General features: G+C 42.7%; 1 protein-coding gene across 3 annotated transcripts in view; it reads right to left on the reverse strand.

The window, feature by feature from the left end:
* MAMDC2 (MAM domain containing 2) overlaps positions 1-24,723 on the reverse strand; it is a 147,770-nt gene that overhangs the window by 80,293 nt on the left and 42,754 nt on the right. For all 3 annotated transcript variants that reach the window (XM_077907357.1, XM_077907349.1, XM_077907362.1), the window contains exons 3-4: positions 2,843-3,114; positions 1,242-1,326 (exon numbers count right to left, since the gene is read on the reverse strand). In XM_077907357.1, coding sequence (XP_077763483.1) covers positions 1,242-1,326; positions 2,843-3,114 — 357 coding nt within the window. The remainder of the gene's footprint in view (positions 1-1,241; positions 1,327-2,842; positions 3,115-24,723) is intronic.

The raw sequence follows: 24,723 nt of genomic DNA on the forward strand, positions 1-24,723 counted from the left end.
AGCGGGGGCACTACCAGGGGGCGCAGCGGTCTAACCCCACTGTACCTTCAGAACATGGTCACATTCCCATGTTTTCTTCCACTTGCCTTAGTATTATCCTTGGAAGGCAAAACACAGAGTTGAGAGGGGATCAGCAAAGGCTCTTTTTTATTCAGAATTCTCTGACTCTCCCTTCCTCTTCCTCTCCACAGCTGGTCAAACTCCAAGGGCTGTCACTGTTGAAAAATCTCTCAAATCTCCCACCTTTTCCCCATTCAGGCCCTTTTTGTAAGGTTACAACCACTTCCTGGGGGATTTCCTCTCCTGTGTTATTTTCTTGTTTCTAAGTCATTTGCCAAGGGCCCCTCAGAGTCACCATGTAAGGATGCGGGCAGGGGCTCATCCTCTGCTGACCTGGAGCACTTGCTGACCACAGAACCATCCACACTCCACAGCCCAGCTGGGATCCAGAGACTTCCCTAGGATTCCCTTGGCGGTCCCGATTCACACTTCAAACACCCTCCTGGCTTCTGGCCTGTGGGTGAGCAAGCTCTGGGCCTCCTCCACACTGGGGGCATCCCACAGAGAGCACCTCCCCTCTTACCCTGCACCTGACTTCACTGAAACCCGCTCCTTCCTGAAACCCCAGCTCAAACGCATCTCTGATGTTCAGGCCTGTCTGATCTCCTGTCTTCCTCCCCCCTGCACCCTCACTGCCTGGCCTGGCCTCCTCCGTGGGGGCCCGTCTTCAGCTTCTAAGGAAATAGTGCCAATGGCAGACAAATAGAAGGTGAGGGGCCGGCATGGAAGAGGCATCCAGGCAGCCCTGCTCCAGGGGCATCCAAGCAACGCTGGGGACACAAAGACGGGGTAAAGGTATGTAGGAGAGAAATGGAGTGCAATGAGGAAGAAAGGCGATATGATGCTTGCTTTTCTGGCAGAAGCGGAGCTCACAGCAAGCTGGAAATTATTTTTATCAGAATGTGTTGAGGTTTGGGCAGCAAGTCAGGTTATAGTTGCTGCATCTACTTTCCCTTCGTTAATGCAGCCAGTCCAGGCAGACCCCAGTGAGCCTTCCTCCACCGCCCACAGGAGTGACGGGACACCATTCAAGTGAAGCAGCATCTAAGCTACTCTGCATTATGCACTGACTGCTATAAAACAGCTTGCCCTTTAGGATTGATTCGATTCCCTCTGGCAACAGATTTTAGAAGAAGATTCACAATTCACCTTCTGGTACAATGAAAATGAAACCCACTTACCAATACAGTAGCCGGTTGTCATCTTGATTTCAAAGAGCGCGATGCTGGCCGTGCTTCCCTGTCCTAGCACACCTTCTATTAAAATCTGCATGACACATGAGGAAGAAAGGAGTTAGGCTTCCAGCACTGTTGTTCCTTGGCTCAGTATTTCAGAGACTGGTCAGGAGCTATTCAGCAATTCAAGGCAGAGCGAGATTGCTTGTCTCAGCTAATTGCTACTGGGTACCAATCTCACAGTGGGTTTTATGAAAAGAATATGTGTGTGTGTGTGTGTGTGTGTGTGTGTGTGTGTGTGTACAAGGTGAGTGAGGTGTCCAGTAAAAGCTTAGAGTCAACTGTCTTCTACTGTTATCCCAACCACTCCCTTCTCTAGTGCTTGTTGGTAGCACCATGTGGCTGTGGATGGAGAGGACAGCCAGTGCCCTTGGGGAAATCCATTGAGAACGGTGAGGGACTCAGGGCAGAGTCTTCAGCAGGGAAAGCTGTTGGAGGAAGGGAAGAGGCAGGGAGCATAATATGACCAGCAGTGGGAAGTTCCCCATGAGATGGAAGAGGCTCATAAATTAATTTGTAGTATCTGCATTGTTTAAAAAAAAAACATGAAAATTTTGCATAAGGAACAGAGAGGAGCATGACAATTTGTGAGATGGAGTTCAGGCACTGTTGTGGTTCACTCTGGCTCCCATTTCTGAAAGTATTTGTTTTTCTTTCTGTGACTTCAGCTCAATCTTTGACAACGACACTGGTAGACTTAGGATGTGGCCTATGGCTGGGCAGACTGAGTAAACTAGAGAGCTCAGACCTCACTGCTCCTTCCCTCAATCATCTGTCCTGCCTGATGTGAGGGGCTGCAAGTGGCAGGGGGAGAGGAGAAGATAGCATTTCAACACTTTCTGAGGGAGAGAGATGGGATAGGGAGTTGAAAAGGGAATTAGGAATGGAGAAAGTTTTCATGAAGGCCCTATCCTGTCCTCTACAGCACAGTCTCACTGAATATCGCACTTCATGTCTGGCCAAGTGAGTCGGGATCCCATCCTCCTTGCCTGCTCCAAACAACACTCAGCTTTATGTCACATTGTCTATCTTCCTTTTCCAACACTTCAGATGGAACAGCCTTCACCTTTGAAAAGGAATCAGAACATATCCTTCACATATCTTTCCCTCTTCAAAGTATCTTCATTTTTCCTTTAACCATACTAAATGATTTGTTCAAAATTTGTAGCAAACAAAACATTAGGAAGATACCACACACACATGAGAAAGATGAAACAAAATGACTAGAAATGAAAATGCTCCCTAAAGCCCATTAGAAACTAAATTTCCATCGAGGAGGTTGGTTTAGATTCTCACAGAAGTCCCACTTAGACAAGAACAGAATCTAGGAAGAAGCCTTTCTAAAGAATAAACAAAATATTAACTTACTAATCATTAATTATTAATATTCTTCTGGGACTCATCTCTTGTAAAGCAGCACCTCCTAACATAGAAGATAACTACCTTCAGTGGCAGAAATTTTCATCCAACCTCAGAGTAGAAATTTTCATCCAACCTCAGAGTAGCATAAAGCTACGTGATAAGCTGGGCACCTAAATTCTACCTACCTTGAATTTCTTGGAACTGTTTTGTAAATCCAAGCTGGCTATGAGCCAGCTGTCTGAAGGTTCCTTCGCTGACCAAAGCAAGCGATCAAAGCTTTCATCTTCAAATCTCACATAGAGGTTCAGCCGGCTGGTGTCTGATGGAGACCTTGAAGATGCAGTTATCTGGTAGACCAGCCGGAGGCAGCTCCATTCCTCGGCCTGTAGATCAGAGCTTAGCAGCACGGCTTTTTCCCCCTGCTTGGCAAAGGAGGTGTCCACATAAATGTAGTGGCCTGGAAAGAGAAAGGAGCACCGGGAAAAGATTGATGGGCTGTTCGAAACTCAAGGAAATACACAACAGTGGTCCAGTGAAGCAAAGGGCAGATTCAGCCTGCAGATGCGTTTCAATGGCCTGCTGAATGTTGCCTGAACACAGGATCTCTGCCCTCTTGCAAAAAATTAGAAGGTCCCACCACACTGAGACCATGGTTGCACAATACAGGAAAGTAATAGGCTGCAGCTAAGGAGTGCTGCCTCTTCAGAGGGTGGCATGGGGCTCCATTTTGCCATCATCCCCACTACTCCCTATTACCCCCTGACACTGAAGCCAAGTGTCTGTTGCCTATTATCATCTCATGCCAGGCCCATTTAGCTTGCTGCATTTATCTTCCCAGTCCCCACAGGTGTGAGAGCTTGAGAACTTCAGAACCCAGAGGAGCAGCATGCCTCTGCTGGAATTAGAATACCTTGGTGGACTCAACCTTCTTCCACAGCTCCCCTCATGCCCAATGATTTGATCTGCATCTAATTTGCATCATTATAGTAGATTGAATTTATTTGGTTGCCTTAGATCTTGGGGCCTATGCAGACAAAGTTCACTGTCAGCTGATTTTTAAAATTAGGAGTAAGACTCTCCTTCCCTAGACTCTTCCACAAGGAAATTCCATAGTCCTGATAACAAAATGGAAAAAGTACATGCAACACATGGAGGACAGGCCGCTCATCACTTCCCTCTGCTCTACAGCCCCTCCTTCCTCTGTTTCCCTCTCCTTCCTTTTCCCCCAATCTCCCCCCCCCCTTTCCTTGCTCTTTTTGCTCCTCTTTCCTCCTCCTGACAATCCCGCCCCCCCACCCCACCCCGCAGTTTTTCCTGACACTGATACATGGTGCTCTGCTGGCTGCACCAGGATGTAAAAAAAAAAAAAAAAAAAAATGGCTATGAAAAACCGGAAAAAATGGATTACAAACAAGAACCGTAACCTGAGCCTTCCAAATCTGACTCTGGTCAGTGGCTTCCTATGGCAGTGACCTGATCTGCCTGGGACCTGCATTCTCACGCCATGCTCAGAGGTTCCCACATTTGTGGCTGCCATCTCACCTGCTGCCTTCCATCCTAGGACCACCTCCCCACCCCTTGCATTTTAGGCTCCTCAACACCAAACTTCTACTAGAAGGGCTCTGAAATTCCTCTTTGCTTTGCTTGATCTTCCTCAGCCTCTCCTTCCATGTTCATTGCCCTAAACATCAACCCCAGCCAGGACCCTGGGCTTTGCAGTGAGTATGGATGGGCCAATGGAGGCTCAGCTGATGACCAGCTTCACAGTTAGGGCGCTGTCTTCAGGGAGCCTCACTGGCTTGCGAGGGGTTTTGAGATTGACATCTGTCTCCAGCGGGCAGGCTTTCAATATAGCAACCACCCATCCAGGCTTCTAGATGCCAACCCAGGCACCCCTGGGGGGAATCTGGCCCTTGCTGTCATGGCCACCAACACCATTACTCCCTGCACAGAGTGAACTCTCATTGTGAACCAGGTGCTGTTCTAAGCGCTTCACATGGATTTACTAGCTGGATTTTGAAGCACGAGAAGTTGGCTCTTGAGGCCAACTCTTTTTTAAACAGAAATGGCAGCTTCTCTGTGACACAAGAGAATGTGTAAGTGCCATCTTCATTTCCCATTCTCCACTACTGTCCCCAAAGAAGTGATTCTAAGCAGGCCGGTAGTGGGTTGGGCATGGTGACTAAGGGAGCTCCTGAGACCACTTCAAACCCTTTCTGAGGAAGTAGAGTTGACACATGGGGTAACCAAAGGAAAGAAACAAACCCCTCACTGTGTCTGGTGGAGTTTCACATCCCATGCCAACCTGCTACCCTACAGCCTCAATTCTCCCACTCTCCATTTCTTTTCCGAGTTCTAGAAGGAAACAGAAGGGCTCTCAAACTTGAGCCCATCGGGACCTGGAGGGCCTGTTCAAACAGATTGCTGGGGCTACCCTTGAGCTGCCATCATGTAGGTCTGGCATGATGCTGCATTCTTAACAGACTACATTTCTCAGAAGTTTTGGGTGATGCTGATGCTGCTGGTCTGGGGACCACATTTGAGAAGCAAAGATTTACAATATCTGCCAGAGAAATAGGACTCATTATTTAAATACTTATTTTATAAAAGACTTATTTACTTATTATAGAGAGGGTGGAGGGACTGAAGAAGAGGGGGAGAGAATCTCAAGCAGACTCCTGCTGAGCCCCAAGCCTGATGTGAGGCTCGATCCCATGACCCAGAGATCATGACCTGAGCCAAAATCAAGATTTGGATGTTTAACTGACTGAGCCACCCAGGTGCCCCCCTTAGACACCTATCTATCAAAGAAAGGGCTGGCTACTGTAGCATATAAAGGAGGGAGGAGTCAGTTCCACTTGGAGGTAAAACTCAAAATTAAGTAAAATGTGTGCTGCAGCAGGCTCAGAGAGTCCATCTACTGGTGATTATCTTGATTTTTCTGTGAATGTCATAGAAAAATCTCCCTTGGAGCTAGAGAGTATCATGCTAAATGAAATAAATCAGAGAAAGACAAACACATGATTGCACTCAATGCAGAATTTAAGAAACCAAACAAATGAGCAAAGGGGAAAAAAGAGGCAAAAAAAAAAAAAAAAAAAGGACTCTTAACTACAGAGAACACACTGAGGGTTACCAGAGAGGAGGTGCCTGGGGAGAATGGGGGAAATAGGTGAAGGGGATGAAGGAGGGCACTTGCTGTGATGAGCACTGGCTGATGTATGCAAGTGCTGAATCACTCTATTGTACACGTGACACTAACATTGCACTGTAGGTAAACTAACTGGAATTTAAATAAAAACTTTAAAAAATCTCTCTTGACATAATCTCTCACTATATCAGATTCGATTATAAGCATATGCTAATACTATCATATTAAGAACCTTGGCGAGCGGGGATCCCTGGGTGGCTCAGTGGTTTAGCGCCTGCCTTTGGCCCAGGGCCTGATCCTGGAGTCCTGGGATCGAGTCCCACGTCGGGCTCCTGGCATGGAGCCTGCTTCTCCCTCTGCCTGTGTCTCTGCCTCTCTTTCTTTCTCTCTCTCTCTCTCTATGTCTATCATGAATAAATAAATCTTTAAAAAAAAAAAAAAAGAACCTTGGAGAGCCCATACTATAAAAATGTCTTACTTAAAATATCTCAATAGTATACGGTATGAAAGTTGGTGCTATTTATTGAGAGATCTTGATACCTCAGCCATAAGTGTTGGCTATTTCAAAATATTGGGATTTTTCACGTAAACTGAAGACTTCAAATTTATTTTCAGGTCATGCTGTGTGAGTGTGCCTATTAGCTGCATTATAATCCATCCAGATTTAGCTCCCTAACTGATTTTGCAGAATAATACATTTTCCCAGATCAAAGAACTAGCCCAAGCACTGCCCACCTCCACTATCACTGTCAAGCTCAAGGCAGATTTTCTTAATTAATTACTACTTTTTTTCCTGCCTTGTCTGAATATAGCCTCAGAATCCTTCTAAACAGTGTTCCATGTAGCCACTACCAATCAATTTGAGTTAGAACTTGAGTTGAAACCGTTTGTTTTAGCCTTGCTTGTGGCTTCAGTATCAGAGTATATTCCGCAGTCATGTTAGAGCTAAATTGGACTAGAAGGAACATGGTAAGTTTTGAAGAAGTTTTAGAAAATGAAGAAAGAATGAGGTAGATATTAATTATCAGGGCTGGTGCCCCTCCCTGAACTATCATTAATAAAACTGCTCTTCTAGAACAAATTGATAATGTTTTTGTTTCTTCTTAGTTTATTAAAAAAAGAATTAGGGCAGCCTCAGTGGCGCAGCAGTTTAGCGCCGCCTGCAGCCTGGGGCGTGATCCTGGAGACCCTGGATAGAATCCCACATCAGGCTCTCTGCATGATGCCTGCTTCTCCCTCTGCCTGTGTCTCTGCCTCTATGAATAAATAAATAAAATCTTTAGAAAATAAAAATAAAAAATAAAAAAAATAATAAAAAGAATCATTTTACTACTGAGTTAATGAGGTCTTCTTTGTGTGGGAAATATTTCATTTATTCTACACTTTATCGTAGCCAAAGGGCTGAGAATATATTTCATTTAATCTATCTGAAAGACATTGGCATCTGGAACATAACTTATAAACAATAAAATTCACCTTTTTAATACAATTCAGTAGTTTTTAGTGTACTCACAAAATTCTGCAACCATCACCACTATCTCCAGAATCTTTTCATCACTTGAAAGAGAAATCCCATCTCCATTTTTTCCCTTCTGCTAGCCTCTGGGAACCACTGATCCACTTTCTGTCTACTCCCCTTTTCTGGAAATTTCAGACAAACGGAATCATATAACATGTGGCCTTTTGTGACACTTCTTTCACTTAGCATAATGTTGTTGAAGTTCGCCACATTGTAGCATTTATTAAAATTTCATTCGTTTTTGAGGCTGAATAATATTCCATTTTATGGAATATTATTTTATGGATATACCACAATTTATCCACTCATCACTTGATGGACATGTGAGTTTTTTCTACTTGTTGGCTATTTTGAATAATGCTACTATGAACAGTATTGTACAACTTTTTATGTAAGTTTCAATTCTTCTAGGTATATAGGAGGGGAACTACTAGGTCACATGATAATTCTAGGTTATCTTTGTGAAGAACTGCCAAGCTGTTTTCTAAAACGGCAACACCATTTACACGTCCATTAGGAAGAATGAAATTTCTCCACATGGTCACCATTTGTCACTGTCCATCTTTTGTTATTACAGCCATCTTAGTAGATGTGAAGTAGTATCTAATTGTGCTTTTGATTTGCCTTGCTCTAATGATGAATGATGCAGAGCATCCTTTCATGTGCTTATTGGCCATTTACACATTATCTTTTTTTTTTAAGAGTGGTTCAGGGGGAGAGGGAGAGAGAGAATCTCAAGCAGACTGCACGCCCAGTACAGAGCTGGGTATGGGGCTCGATCTTACAACCCTGAGATCATGACCTGAGCTGAAATCAAGAGTTGGATGCTTAACCGACTGAGCCACCCAGGTACCCCAGCACATCATCTTTGAAGAAACGTCTGTTCAAGTCCTTTGCTCATTTAAAAAAATTAGGTTATTTCTCTTTCTATTGTTAAAATATAAGAGATTGTATATCCTAGATCTTATCAGATACATGATTTGCAAATATTTTTCCCCATTCCATGGGCTGGCTGTCTTCACTTTCTTGATGGTATCTTTTGAAAAACAAGTCTTTAATTTTGATAAAGTCCAATTTCCTATTTTTGCTTTGGTTGTATGTGCTTTTGATGTCATAGCTAAGAAACTCTTGTCTAATTTAAGGTCATAAAGGTTTATAGCTATGTTTTCTTGTAAGAGTTTTATAGTTTTAGCTATTACATTTAGGTCTTTGATCTATTTTGAGTTCATGTTTGCCCATTAACTTGTCTTGGCATCTTTGTTGAAAATCAATAGAGCATAGACACAGGATTTATTTCTCAACTTTCAATTCTATTCCATTGATCTATGTAATAAATAAACTCCCAATGTTGCAAGTCTTTGAGTGATTTCCAGTTTTTAAAAAGTTGATTTTCACAACTGTTGACTGTTTTCATGGCTTTTACAGTGACAGGATTGTCTGAAGTCCTTATTCTACCGTTCTTGCTAACATCATTCCCTTTCTTCATCTTTTTAAACCATTAATAAAAGAAAACAATGTTCTGAAGATATTAAAGCAGACACAAACAAGAGAAAGGCAAAGAATAGCAGAGATCACATACAGACTGGGATGTTGACTGATGCATCAGGCCAAGGGGCTGGGGAGGGATTTATTGGCCACAGGGTTGGAGATATGATGACAGGAGGGAAGTGAAGGATACTCTTCCAATACTGCTGCTTAGGCAATTGAACTAATTTATAAGTTGTTTATTAGAAATAATCAAATCTTTATGATGGGTCAGAAAAGGGCCATCAAATTCCAAATGGATATTTTTTTTAAAGTTTAGTAATCAAAACCAAAAATTAAACTATCCTGCCAAAAAAGTCAGGTTGCATGAACCTCAGAGTCTGAATATCTTCTAGTCTCAAGCACACATCAGAAAACAACAGAAAAATCCATTCTGTTTCAGCGAAGGCAAATAGAATGGAGTTCTGATGTCACATTCAATTGCTAAACACATCTGCATAGCTAGAGCTCAATGTATTAATGGCTTCCAATAGCCGAGGCACAGTGTTTCTGGGATTTAAATCCCAGGCCATCATTACGGCATTATGGCAGAGCATGAATCATGGGGGACTTCTTGGTATTCCTGAAATTCTGTTTGCTGATGAATGTCTGTCCTTCAAGTGTGGTGGTCATGCTGAGGTGACCGTGTGGTGCAGTGGACCCCACCTAGGATTTGTAAAGCTAAAATTTGTTTAAAGCTTTATCATGCAAAGGCTTACTGTGTCATCAGTTTCTTTATCTGCAAAATGGGAATAACAAAACAGTGGAGTCCTATTACATATACATTCAATATTTGGGAAAGCACTCAATGTACTCAGAGGAAAAAAAAACACCCAACTGAAAATGACCCAGCCATTGTAATATATACATACACACATGAAATGATTTTATACAAATCGCCATGAAATATAATCTATTTATATATTTCAACACTAAAAGGAAAACTGGGCATGTTGGGGGCACCTGGGTGGCTCAGTAGTTGAGCGTCTGCCTTCGGCTCAGGGCATGATCCTGGGGTCCTGGGATCCTGGGATGGAATCCTTCATCAGGCTCCCTGCAGGGAGCCTGCTTCTCCCTCTGCCTATGTCTCTGCCTCTCCCTCTGTGTTTCTCATGAATAAATAAATAAAATCTTTTTTTAAAAAAACTGGCCGTGTTGTACATAGAGATAGTATAATACATGGAAAGTCACGTACACTGTACTCTGTAATTTAAGCAAGGTTCAAGGGCAATTGTGACAGTAACGGATTTTCACCTTCTGTGCTGGCTTTAGAACATAAATTCAAGCTCCAGTGTGATATGACTTCCCATCTACAGACTCATTGTAAGAACCTGATGAAAATGATGTGTATAAAAATGCTTTGTACACTGTAATGTTAATTGTTAGTTATTTCTCTTATCATCAGGAGGAGGGGTCCTTTACCTGTTTCAGAGACAGGGAGAAACTTATATTGCCTCCTTTTTGTCTAGTATGGTGCAGAGCCAATATCTGTTCAGGTAGCAGACCTTTTCAATGCTGGTATGACAACAGTCTTCGCTCAATTCACCTTAGTTGACCCTTCCACGTTGACATGTATGCCTCTGTGCTCTTTAGTGCTGGGCCTCTCCTGGCTGCCCGCCGTGGCTGCCCGTCCTCACAGCTAAGCCCCCTGGGCTCTCACCCAGGATTCCTTACCATCCACAGTGGAGTTCAGCACATTTACTCCAGTAGGATCCTGGATGAAACCTCATGACCCAGGTCTGATAATGACGCCTATGTCTTTATTCTGCTAGCTCTTAGCACCACACACGTCTGATGCAAGGACACGGCCTTCTTTTTGGCAGCTTCCTTCCTGGGGCTGAAGTCCAGCCCTTGAACTCAGGTGATGGCCTTCTCACCAGATTTCCTGAATGCCATGCTGCCGCCTCCCTGAATGGGGTCGTGCCTGCCTGTAGAAGCACATGGCAGAGTTGCTAAGCAGTTCCTGTTCCTGTATGACATTGATTCAAATCCCAATCACAGCACTTAAAAATCATGTCATTTTGAGGCAGTTATTCACGTTATCTGACACTCACTTCCTTCACTGGTCACTCTGCAAATACCAACTTTGCAGAGTTTTAAAGAAGATTAAATAAGGTAATGTAAGTAAAGCTCTAAGCACTGTGCCAAGGGTTGTGGTCAACTCTTGATAAACATTAGTTCTTATTTTCCCCTGATATCTGATCAGCATGCTTTCCCTAATGGTTAACCCATTTCACCATCTCCTGGTGGATCTCAACGATGCCAACTGCCACTTGTTCTCCCTGTTACTCCTGCGCTTCCGACATCAACTTCTGCCCACTGCATGGGAGATCCATGTGCAGATGTATCTACTCTCCCTCGAGCCTGTGGGCACACCTCAGCACCCCCCAGGCTGTCCCATCCCACCACCCAGCTGTGTTCCTTGCTATAACAATCATCTCTGGGATCTAGCAGCTGATCAGAGCAGCCCGGACAATGATACATGCGAAGCACCGAGCAGACATTCATGAGGTTTTTTTTGCCTATTGTGGAGAGAGGATGCCTCCACGAATTGCATCTTCAATTATGTATAAGCCATCAGCTTACATTTGGAGGGGTCTTGCTTTCTTTGCACATCAAAGATTTTCAAAAATTTCAAAGTCAAATGTATACAAAATGCAATGGGCATAGGGGTTCTTAAAAACTATTGACTATGTTGCTGGAAAAGAAAAGAGTTTAGCGTTTCTCAAATGTAAAAAAATCTGTATTAAATATTCAGGATTGTGAATATCTGCTTTTTTTTTTGTGAGCCAGACTCACAATTATTAATAAATCTATGGATTACCTCTGATAGGAGAATGTTCTGTTCTGAAAGTATCTAAGAAAAAAATTACAAACTTCTATGGTTTGCATTAAGTGTTCTCACCTTCTATTTCCATATTTAGCAGTATCCTCTGTGGTTTACTAAATCAATTTATGAATATATATGGATAAGAGACAAGGATTCAAAGGGAATTGACATTTGTTGTGTTGCAGGCATGAGATTCTTGACGTGTGCTCTTCCCTCTTAATCCTGATGTATGGTCCTATCAGGCAGAATTTCTACACAACAAGGGAGGAAACAAATTCACGAAGGTTAATGCAGCAGCCGCCCGTGGTCCCAGTTAGTCAACCAAGGTTGGACTCCAAGTCTATGCTTTCCCACCTGCTCCATGCTGCCTCTGAATATATCCTTGTCTGTCTCTTCATTAATTTATCTTTTCATAATTGTATTCATCTTCTTAGAGCACGAGAGCAACGTTTTCTTCCTTTCCCTTACTGTGGAATCCTGGAGGGACTGCTGATGTTTCTACGTGGAAGCCCACAGAGGCTTTTCTACACATACTCTTCATATTGATAACACAATAACCAGATTAATTTTTCCTAACATATTGCCTCGAATGTAAAAGGTTGTTAAACACGTAGAGCTTTATAAAATTAGGCTATGCCTTATAAGTGATCTAGGGTAGTACACCTTCCCACCATCCACAAAGGATGTTAACCAACCAAAGGTAAGAATCAACGCGTGCAGAATAAGACATTTGCACCTGCACCTGGATTAGTGACAGTGGACAGAGACTCCACAATGTTGGGCTTGGAGGACCCCAGCCATTATCCCCTGTAGATACTGCTGGGGTCCTCCGAGCCCAACACTGGGGGGATGGCAGTTGGCTGGGGCGGGAAGGAACCGCTCAGGATGACGGCAACACTGGCAGGGATTCATAAGCACAAGGCATGGCCCAGAGTTTCAGCTTAGTGTCCTACTAGTGTCCTAAATACCTAATGAGTATTTACTCATTTGTATTGAGCAGGAGGCACTGTGTGTGCATCTTATGGGTAATTGACTTCTGCTGGATTGGACGCCTCGGAGTCAGACAGGAGGGTCTCTGTGCTACCCAACATAAGCAAGTCTGCCAGACTTCCAATCTCCCCGGGTCCCTCTACAGAATTTCACAAGGCACATCTCTTCTCAGTAAACATTTTTGATGGGAATGGCTTCTCTTCTACCCTCTCCTTGCCATACGAGGTCCCCAATGACGACGGAATTCCAAGAGACTTTTCACTCCCAGTCAAGAGAATTGCTCCAAACCCCTGATTTTTAGTTAGCTTCATGCACAAAGAGACAAATGAGCTCTGAAAGGTATGCACTTAAATCTAAATCCCACCACGAGCCAATGCACTGAGGAGGGCTGATTTGTCGTGTGACTTTATATGCCGGTGGGACCCCCTTCTGAAATGTAATGGCTGAAATGATCTATAATTGAGAAGAAGGGACTGGCATGTGCAGTCCTATTTGGGTCCCCAAAGAGTAAGAAACCCCTCCCAGAGTGAAACCTCTGGTACAGCAGAATGTCAGGGAAGGTTGCAGAGACCGCCTTGCTTGGGGAGGAGGGAAACCCTGCATTTAAACAGTGGCTTCAAATGCTACGTGGGCTCAGGACCAACCCTGCACACAGGGCCGTGGGCGAGGGGAACGCTTTTCCTGCTCTGGAAATGGACTGTTTAGCCTTCCCAGTATCCATTTCCAAGGAAGAATTTCTGATTCTCACCAGGGGAGCCAGAGCCACAGCCCGGACCGCACAGCCTCAGAAACCTGGATGATGTGGGGGTGCTGGAGGGTGCTGAGGAAGCTGAGCCCCTCGGCCGCCACTTCGCATGAACCTGGAAGACGATGGGGAGGCCCAGGGCAGACTCATGGTCCAGAGTGTGACCATCAGTTGCCAGCATGGGCCTTGGTCCTGGGAGGAGGCCACGGGGGCAGCTGGGGTCTCGCTGCTTCGTCTCAGCAGTTCAGCAACCTCTCCCATGTCGGGGTGTTTGGCCTTTGGGGAGGGAGGGGAATTTCTGCAGGAAGTGCTGTCACACTTTTCACCTTGTAGGTTTGGCTCCCGAAATCATGGGGGAGCCGCATTAACCTCTCTGCCTCCCTCACTCGCCAAATGCTTCTTTCCTCTGGGTTCCTTGATACCCTCTCTCCCGTTTTGCTCCTGCCTTCCACCTGTTCTTCTCAAATTTCTCCTTGGGATCTTCTCATCCTCGCTTGTCTCTTAAGTTGTTGGTATTAAGCGGATGTGGGTCTGGTTTCTGTACTCCGATGAGTCTTTATCCCTGTAGCAGGGACTGTTAACTGGCTCCCCAACATCCATCTTCCTCTGCTGCCTCTGAAGCAGCCGAGCTTGATCAGGGCAGGGACTATACGGAGCCAGGCGACAGCCACTGCCAGGCCACCCCTGCATGTAGAGGTGGGTGGCCACAGTTCCAGGCAGGGATGCTGGATGGAGTTTCCAGGGAAGTTCCTTTAAAGATGGGCCTCATGCATTTGGCTTGCCTTCCCGTCTGAGCCGTGGATGCAGGGGGCTGGAGTTGCAGCGGCCACGTTAAAGCTGGGAGGTCATTGTGGTGACCAACTCACCCCAGCTAGTCTGGGACTTTCCTGCTTTGAGAAAAAAAGGCCCCTCTCCTGGGAACCCCCTGGGTCCCAGGCATATGGACACAGTTGACCACTCTAGCAGTTGACCTGAGGATGGGGGTCAGTGCTGGGCCTGGGTTCCTGCCCATGACGTGGAGTCTTCCAACCAGTTTGGACTTCTTGCCTCTGCACATTTGATTACGATGGAGAAAAGCAAGTGCAAATTTAAACCAATTATTCAGTGGTTTCTGCTACAGGCTTTTCAAACACCTGCCTGATTCACACTCCCTGACTTTCAACTTCTGAATCTGTATCATCAGCCTGATGCCTCATTACCTTCTAGACCCATGTGTCCAACTTCCTGGTGGGCATCTCCTCTTGGACACAAACCCATTCTCTTTCCCCCACATCCTGCTCTTCCTCTAGGTACGAAATCTGAGTGACTGGAGGCCACTACCCAGCGAGCAATCAAGAAATCTTAGCATCTTCACTGGTTCCTCCATCTCCCTCTTTCTCCAAAATTCTATCAGTCTTGATGACTTAATTTTCTAAAATCTACTCTAAGCCATCCATTCCACCTGGTCTCTTGTCCTGCTCCAGTTTAGAACACCATCTTCTGCCTGGAGTGTTGCAGTAGACTCCCTGCTTCTGCACGGAGACTTGCTTCATTCGAATCTGATCTCCATATGGTAGCTATGACGTTTGTATCACTTTCTGGCCTAAAAATACTTGAGAGAATCGCCACTGCCCTTGTTTTACACGGCCCTGATGTTCTGGCTGTCATAGTTGACCACCACATCCTTGTCACAGTCTATACAGCAGCACAGAATTTCTTTTAGTTCCCTAAGCTAAGGTGGCACATTCTCTCTTGCTTCCAGGCCTGCTCACATGGTATTTCCTTTACCTAGGATACTTTTTCACCTCCCATCCTTCATACATTCTACTCTACTACCTCTTGCCTCCTTTCCTAGCTTACTCCTACACTTCACTCAGGTCTTAACTCAAGAGAACCACTATGTACAGATGTGCAGTGCACAACCTGGTCAAATATACGTGGTGATCCTGTTTAGATACTGCTTTTTCTGGACAGTATACTCGTCTGTATTCCTCACTAGGTTTTAAACATATCAGGGCATATCTACTTGTCTCCTGGTAGGTGTTCTCTATGTTTTTAAATAAATGAGTAAACTCCTTCCTGATGATAGATTTCTTTTGTTATGTTTACATATAAAGGATACATTAAAAGTCATTTTTGTCATGGAGATTTCTCATTAGGTTTGAGTTTCAATTCAATTTACTCTAGGAAATGTGGCATTTAATGTGAGCTGTAATTTCAATGGCAACCCACACTACACTTAATATTTTCATGTATGCTCCCACTGTTAACTTCCCGAAACTCAAATTCTCATTATGTCAAGATACACAAAGGATTGTTAAAATACACAATTCTTTGCCTTTCTGGAATGCAGAATTTATGGGAGGCATTCAGAAAATGTTTCAGTGTGTGACATTTCTAGATTAAAGAGAGCTATAGTTTTATCAGCTTCAAATTTTGAGGAGTTCCAAAGTGCAGAGATCAGCGATACATCAGGAACTGATGAGGTCAGCATTGCTTAGACTTTTTGAATGCCATATTCGTTCCCCCTGACAACGGGGAAATTATTCTTATATCCTGGCTAACACTGCAAAAGTAGTCTTAAAAGATTACAAAGCGTTAAGCCTGGCAAAAGTAAAAACAAATACCAGCAGACAATCTCCAGTGTAAACAATCTACCAACATTTGAAACCACTACCACAGATGTTGGTTCCACCCTCCTTTGTAGGGTCTGGGAAGGGTGCAGATTTAAACCCTGCTGGCCCCAGTGGCAGTTTAAGAAGAGAAGTTTACCTTAGCAACCATCAACAGAAAACCAAATGATGAACCCACAGTGAAAGGTCATGGGATATTTGGAAAGGGAGCTTCGCTTGATACGATGTTTAACAAATAAATATGAAAATGTAAGAAAAGGCTGCATTATCGGATAGTGTTTCTTTTCTACCAAAAAAAATCAGTTCTCAGAACACATTTTCCACTACGTGACTTGCCAGGTGGGGAAGATATTCGTTGGAAAATTAGAAAGGTCCTTTTATTTAAGATAAAGGAAATGCAGAGGGTAATGACCTCAGGAGATCACAGGTAACCAATTGCACTCTGGTGCACCTAAAAGACGAAAAGGATTCTCCTTCCAAGGAATATGTGTTCATTTACAAGGAAATTTTCTTATTTTAACTTATAAAAGACTCTAACCCCCTATCTTAACAGTTTTTCCAATAACACTGCTGAGAGCCAAGGTGGTTGTTTTTGCTCATGAATTATGCAAGGCAATTTTGTCAAACAAAAGGAGTTATATGCATTTCAGCTTCATCCGAACCACAATAAAATAGGAGTGCCTATGAAAATTTCACCACAGTACAGGTAAATAAATAAATCTGAATTTAAATATATTTTAAATATACATTTTTACGTAAAAGATAGATATATATATATATATATACACATTTACTTTTATTTGTACTTTCTCATTTCATATTCAGCATTTTATGCCTATTATAAAGTATAAAAGCAAGTAGGAACAAAGATATTCAACATAAAAGGAAAATATAGCTATAAAGGTGAACACATTTATTTTTGTTGCATTACAGAGAAGACACAACTTGGGATGGTGGAACATAATGATAGAAAGAAGGGTTTAAATGAAGGTAAACCCCAGAATATTGTTTTTATAAGATAATGATAGCTAACACACACACACATATATATATTTTAAAAGAGTTTATTTATTTATTCATGAGAGACACAGAGAGAGAGGCAGAGACCCAGGCAGAGGGAGAAGCAGGCTCCATGCAGGGAGCCTGACGCAGGACTCGATCCCGGGTCTCTAGGATCATACCCCGGACTGAAGGCAGTGCTAAAACACTGAGCCACCCGGGCTGCCCCTCCAGAATATTTTTTTAAATGAGTGATCTGATTTAGATCCATGGCCTTAAACCTTGTTATTTTTCAAACATAATTGAACACAGAATTGCATCTACTAACAGAGGAAAGAAGAGTGTCTAGGGTCGCCAGGCAGGCTAAAAAGTTTTAGACTCTCTTTTGTCATCTGGGGTAATTTTGCCTCTGAGGTCTGTTCCCTCCCAATTAATCTCTTTTCCAGGGGCCCTGTGGCTTGTTCTGTGGGACTTGGAGACTCCTGACTTGGGCAGCCCTAAGTCTCTCCGACATACCAACCAGAGCCACCACCTCCCCTGTCCACTCTGGGCCGGACTCTTGCTCCCTCCAAGTCTGTTTCACCGGCTGAGCTGGGTGCCGGCCCTGATACATGAACGCACTCTCTCCCTGTCTGGGGCGATAACCACATTCACAGGGGCTGAGAAATCCTCATCTGCCAAATAGTCTTTACTCACTGAGGTCAGGCGCCAACATGCTGTACATTCCTTCTAATGCAGCAGTTCTCAATGTTGGATGCACCTTGGAATCACCAAGGGAGGTCTAGGTATCAGTCCACATCTGGGCAGACGGGGATGGTTAGTTAGCCTCCTAGAAACAATTCGTAGAATCCTCGCAGGTGGCTCTAAAGTCAAACAAGGCTTGAGAAGCACTATTCTCATCTGTTTTTTTTCTTTTCCTTTGGTTCTATCTCTGTTGAATCTCAGTCTCACCATGTACACAATGATGGCAGGGTCTGTGTCTATTTTACTCAACCCTTTAATCCCAGTGCCTGGCGTGTACTACATGTTTAATAAATACAGTCTAAATGAGTTAAGTAGGACATCCTGCCATTCATTCACCTACAGTAAAGATGGTTTAAAATAAAGGCAACACCTTTAAAGCCAATAACAATAAACACTGGGAATGAAGACCTTGTAAATATATTTCAGAAACCCTCCTTAAATATGAAAATAAATGTATGACTATGTGCGCAAGGCATATAAAAAATCACAGCAAAGCTGGCAGAAAAACAAGGCAGTGGGTTTCAATGAGTTGTTTGCTTTGGAGACTAAGGTTTTTTGGGACAAGAATACTGAGAGCAACTGTGTTTATTCCTTATAATTTTAGAGCACCTATTCCCAAAGCACAGGGGTCTTTTTCGGACTCACAGTAAACTCATGATATAGCTGGAGACTTGTTATCCTTTATCTCACAGATTAGGAAAGCCAAGCTCAGAGAAGACATGCTGCCTGAGGAGCAGCTGGGTTCTGGATCCCACTTGGATAGCCAGATTCAGCAATCCAAATATGGATTATTAAATCCATATTTAAGTATGCCCCCAATACTGCATGGGACATACTTATACTAAAAAAAAAAAAAAAAAAAAATTGTCATCTATTTGAAATTCAAATGGAATGTGGCTTCCTCTATTTTACCTGGCAACCCTAGGCTCCAGGCCAGTTCTTCTTCTGTGAAAAGAGATGAACTGATTTAAGGATCACTGTGGACCATCCAAGATAAAGGGCTGAAAGGTGGTCCCTTCTCCTTTCTAACCTCTGTAATGAGGCCATTCAGAAGGTTCTGCACATGCTAGCCTGTGGATGTGCACCGTTCTCTGGCACAGCAGTGGTTCGAACTGAGTCAGGAGAGGGGTGGTGAAAGGAGACATGAGTGATATCTCTCAGGGCTCCAGGACCCCCCTCTCCATGTGGACTCGACTTTTTAAAAATGCGTTATTATTATTAGTTTTGAATACAGAACATTAAATAATTGAAAATAAGAAAGTGAAGGTTCTGCACAGCAAAGTAAAGTGTCAACACAATGAAAAGGCAAACTATCAAGTGGGAGAAGATATTTGCAAATCATATATTAGATAAGAGATTAATATCTAAGTCATATAGGAACTCACACAACTCAATAGCAAATAAATAATCTGATTAAAAAATGGGCAGAGGATCTGAATAGCCATTTTCCCAAGCAGACATGCAGATGGCCAACGGATACACGAAAAAATGCTCAATATCACTCATCATCAGGGATATGCAAATCAAAACCACAATGAGGTATCACCTCACACCTGTTAGAATGGCTAGTCTCAAAGACAAGAAATAACAAGTGTTGGCAAGGATGTGGAGAAAAGGGAGCCCTTGTGCACTGCTGGTGGGAATGTAAATTAGTGCAGCCACTATGGAGAAATGGGGCATTACGCCAAGCGAAATAAGGCAGAGAAAGACAAAAACCATATGATCTCATTTATATGTGGAATCTAAAAAATAACCCCAAGCTTATAGCAACAGAGAACAGATTGGTGGCTGACAGAGGTGGCAGGGGCCAGGACAGTGGGGGGTGGTGCGAAATGGGTGAAGGAGGTCAAAAGGTACAAACTTCCAGTTACAAAATGAATAAGTCATGGGAATGTAATGTACAGAATGATAACTATAGTTAATAATACTGTGTTGCAAATTTGAAAGTTGCTAAGAGAGTAGATCTTAAAAGTTCTCATCATAGGAAAAACATCGTATTAACTATATATGGTAACACATGTTAACTAGACTCACTCTGGTGATCATTCCACAGTATACACAAATATTGAACGATTATGTTTTTGCCTCTCTGTTAGCCATGAGCCCTGGAGGGATAGTGCAGCTGGTGGAAAGAACATAGTTTTAAAACCAGGTAGTTCTTACTTTAAAAATTTAATAATCTCACTCATGGGAAGTCCCCAGTACAGCAATTGGTGTAGTATAGGTTCTCAGTGAAGCATGGTCTCAGATTCCCTAACTGTCAAATCATTATTATACTACTCTATCAAAAAATGTTTTTATATTGAGGTCATATATATCAGAGTTTTCTCAAATTCTATAATTTATGTACCACCCTTGGGGTTTTGCTTTAGCTGTGTAGCAATTATTTAATGTTTTTCTTTAACCATATTCATCTTTAAAAATATAATATTTATTTTACCTGGTTCCTTAGCAATGCTATCCATGAAATTTGGGAGTTGCTATTCTGATTAGTCTAGTACATTAAAAAATACATAAAACATGTTATATATTATTATATCTCAAAAAAACTGGGAAAATATACATAATTATTTTTACAAATATGGCATGCTCCACCTAAAATAGTCCTATGAGCCACCATGGTGTGCACAGTACACTTTGGGGAACACTGATTTATGTAAAAGTCAGTTATAATGTCAAACTTTAGTTTTCAAGACTTAGAAACTAAGGCCTATAAGGGGTGAGAAATTAGACCAAAGTCAACCAGACAATCTATTGCAGAACTGAAATAAGAACACAAGTTTCTGGATTTCCAGGTCCACATTTTCATTAGCCAGTCTCCTAAAATACCTCTAGTTGAAGCCTAAGTTAAATCCTGCTGCAAAATCATAGGATGAACACTGTGATACCTTAAACCAATCTCACTCTTTCACCACTGTCTATATTATTTCTTCACCTAGGAAACCTAAAGGCAGCCTTGCCCTCCCAGAACATGCCTGACAGCACACACCTGAGCTGGCCCAGCCATGCGCCTTGCTCACTTCATATCCTTGCTTGGCATGTACAAACACATTGCCCTGGGGGGAAATGAAATGGAAGACAGCAGAGCAATCTGGGGGTGTCAAAACTGTATGCTGTTTAGAGACTTTTCTGGAAGTTTTCTGACCTTGTTTCATCCACTCCCAATTACACGCTCTCAAATGTATCAAGTTGTGTCAAATCCTCTAATGGAACACTTCCACCAATTGCCTCCAAAAATATAGGGCATGTTTAAATTCTGTGCTTGTTAAGAATTTTAAAATCCCTATACATTCCCAAATTGAGCAATAATACCATGAAAGAGTCTGTGATAGAGAGGAGTCTGAGGTCTTCCTACAGAAGCAGCAACAAAGCAGGCAACTCTGTGGTGAGGCTTCTTACCTCAGTTTCCAAGGAAGAGTCTCAAAGGCCAAAAAGAATAGAGGCTGTTGCATGAGATGTGTGTCATTTTCACTTTCAGGCATTCATTCCCTCACAGTTCTGGCTAACAGTAGGTTGTTTTTTCCTTGCAGCATCTACCTTTCCTTAGTTTCAGCCCAAATGGTTTGTGTGGCACTGACCCCAACTCCCCCCTTCCAGGAGTGGTCACATGACTCAGGTCTGACCAATCAGGTCATTCAAGCCCTCTGGCCACGAGGTTGCTTCAGCAGTGAGCACACGGACCTATTCAGGTAAATGAGCCTCAATCATGAGAATTTTGTTAGGAGAAGCCTTCTTTCCTTAGGAACCATTAACTGTAAGAATGTGGGATGATGGCAGCCCGGGTGGCTCAGCGGTTTAGCACCACCTTCCGCCCAGGACGTGATCCTGGAGACCCGGGATGGAGTCCCACATCAGGCTCCCTGCATGGGGCCTGCTTCTCCCTCTGCCTGTGTCTCTGCCTCTCTGCCTCTGTGTGTGTGTGTGTGTGTGTGTGTGTGTCATGCAGAAACAGTAAATAAAATCTTAAAAAAAAAAAAAAAGAATGTGGGATGCCTCCACCTGTCAGAGTCCATGAGGAAGGCCCCCTGAAAATGCAGCCAGCAGAGCAGAAGCCAGGACCAAGAGAAATGAAAAGAAACAGACTGAACAGGATAGCATTTTTAAAAGCCACGTGTTGCACCTGAAGCCAGATATCCCTGAATTTTTCATTTACATTAGGTGACGAAGTCCTTTAGTTTAAGGCAGTCTGAATTAGAGTATGTTTTAGTTGGTGGCAAGGGAGCCCTGTCGGTAGAGAAGTCAGAGTGAGTGCACTATAAGTGCCTTTCAACCATGAGGAAATGGGGAGGGGAGAGGAGGCAGGGGTTGTGAACTCCAAGGGTGTTTCCTGACAGCAGAAGGCAGCCAGAGACCAGTCTCTTGCCTTAACGTTACCCATGCCCCATTGTGTGGTCCCGAACAGTGAGTTAACCTTTCCAAGCCTCAGTAAAGGAATTGGACAATCAGTAATTCTCAAACAGACCTCTGTGGAGCCTCAAAGCCCCTCAGGCAACGGAAGGGTTATGGGGATCAGGTTCCCAGACTTCCATCTTGCAACTTACTTCCTTCTTGTCTGTATTATTTGTCAGGCTCTCTTACAAGGTTTTGTTGGAAGGTGGGTTCTACTGCTAAAACATATTCATCAGCTGTTCTAGTTCTGTTGATGCTTAAGTCTAAATTGAGTCAAGACTCATCTGGGGCCAGTAAAAACATGGTGGCTCTATGCGAAGAGTTGGTCAGAAGCCAAGGTCAAGAGCTCAATCTCTGGAGGGTTTGTTAGCTTAACACAGACATTAAAAAAAAAAAAAAAAAAAAAAGAATTGTTAATGGCAATGATCTTCATCCCTAATCTCGAGAATGGTCTTAGAGATGTGGGTCAGTGGTCATACAAAGGACTGGGAAAAGGAACAGGGATGGGTCCATACAGTCGTAGCTCTGCCCTAAATGCCAGTGTAAACACCACTGGTAACACTCAAGGCAGGCAATCTCTTCATAGCTAGAGAACAGAGGGTGGTATGCTTGGAAGTTTGTTTGTTTTTTTTCTTTTTTAAGACAGTGGGATCATAGTAGAAGAAGCTGAAATAACAGAGAGCACTTGCTGTTACACAATCAATTGCACAATATCTGATGGGTATCCACAGTGCTCTAAAATCATGTGGGTTTGCTTTTTCTTATAGACAACATACACATTGGAGTGGAAGTCAGATGAAACAAAAATTTCTATGAAAGCATATAAAAGCATTCTGTGGGAACATCAATTACTATGATTATTTAAAATATATTAACTTGCAGGCAAGTTTTGACACTGTATGCAAATTTGGAGTGCTCCAAATCTTTAAAAAAAATGTATCTTAAAAAGTACATTTTAACATCAATTTCCAGAATGGGTCATCCACTACCACAGTCAAAACAATTTTCTTTGCTTTATTTCAGGTAAAAATTGCAAATATGACTAAAATTTGTATAACAAATATACATTCCAAAAATAATATTGATCTTGCCAACACTATATGAATATTTAATTTACTTTAACAAACACGCTGAAAGATAATAAATGAAAATTATTTTTCTATTTGTCCTTCTAGTCTCTGTATAACTAATGGTTTTCTCATTAGAAAACTTGTTTTTTGATAGGATATGACTCAGGCAATTTATATTAATACAAAAAATAAAATCATATATATTTTGAGGTTTAATTTTTCTCATTGATTTAACTCCTGATTTCTATCACATATGCTAGAGATACACAAAACCCAGGTGGGGGATGGGGTGAGAGAAGATAAGAATTAAGTCAGACTAAGCAGAATTCAAGACAAGATGCAGGCAAAGGGTCAGATGAGGGCAAGCTATGAATGCCTCACAACACATCTCAGGATTTGGAAGCAAGTAGCGGTCAGGAAAAATTAAAATTGGGAAAGACAGATGGTTTTGGGATTAGACAAATGCAAAAGGGTGAGGCTCAAGACAGGCAGAAATATATGTCAATGCTTGGGACAAAATGGACAAGGAGTTTCAGACAGCACCTTGGATAGCTCCCCTGGCAAGAGGTGTTCTGACAAAGCCAGGACCCTAACAAATGAAGGATCTTATCTTCTACACCCTAGAATTCCCAGTCGGTACCACTCTGATGGAATGAACTTGGTGCCTGGAGCCTGGGGCAACCAGTTGCAATATTCCACTGGAAGGTTTGACTTAAACCCCTAGGGATGATGTCTATGCCTCGCTGTAACAGACTCCTTGGTGATGGGGTGGGGAGTACAAAAAGTATTGTCCTCCTAAACTTCAGATAATTTGCTTTCCAAAAGCCTATCCCATTTAATTTGGGAACAAAAGTTCATCCCAGGACCAACACTGCTGTGAACAATAAGTAGCCCTGTAGTGCAGTTTTCATGCATTAATGTTTACCTCTGATTTCATATTGTCCCTTTAGAGTACCTACATTGTAGATTAGAGAAAGTGGGATATAGTGAGTCATATATTTATTAGATGTAATAAAGCCCTATAGTAAAGCAAGTTTAATTTTCCTATTACTACCACTTCAAATAAAGTTCATGGAAATAAAAATCCCTGGGTATGACTTTCATGCAGGCATCTGTTGCCAGACTTTATTCCCCTCTGACCCAGTACTATTAATAGTGGAAGAAAGTTTGCTTAGTTGACTCCTCATTAGTAGAAACCAAAGTCTCTTGGATTCAAAGACAAGCATTATCATTTATTTCATAGTTCTTTGGCTGTTTTTATCTTATGGTATTAGTAGATCATAACAATAATTAGAAAACCAAACTAATTTCAAATGGATTATTCACTAAATGAAACATGACATTAAGATTATTAATCTAGGGGCTTCTGGGTGGCTCAGTTAAGTATCTGACTCTTAATTTTAGTTCAGGTCATGATCTCGGGGTCATGAGACTGAGCTCTGCATCTGCTCCAAGCTCAACATGCGAGTCTGCTTGAGCTTCCCTCTTCCTTT

This window comes from Canis aureus, chromosome 1, assembly GCF_053574225.1.
Source record: "Canis aureus isolate CA01 chromosome 1, VMU_Caureus_v.1.0, whole genome shotgun sequence".
Taxonomy (NCBI): domain Eukaryota; kingdom Metazoa; phylum Chordata; class Mammalia; order Carnivora; family Canidae; genus Canis; species Canis aureus.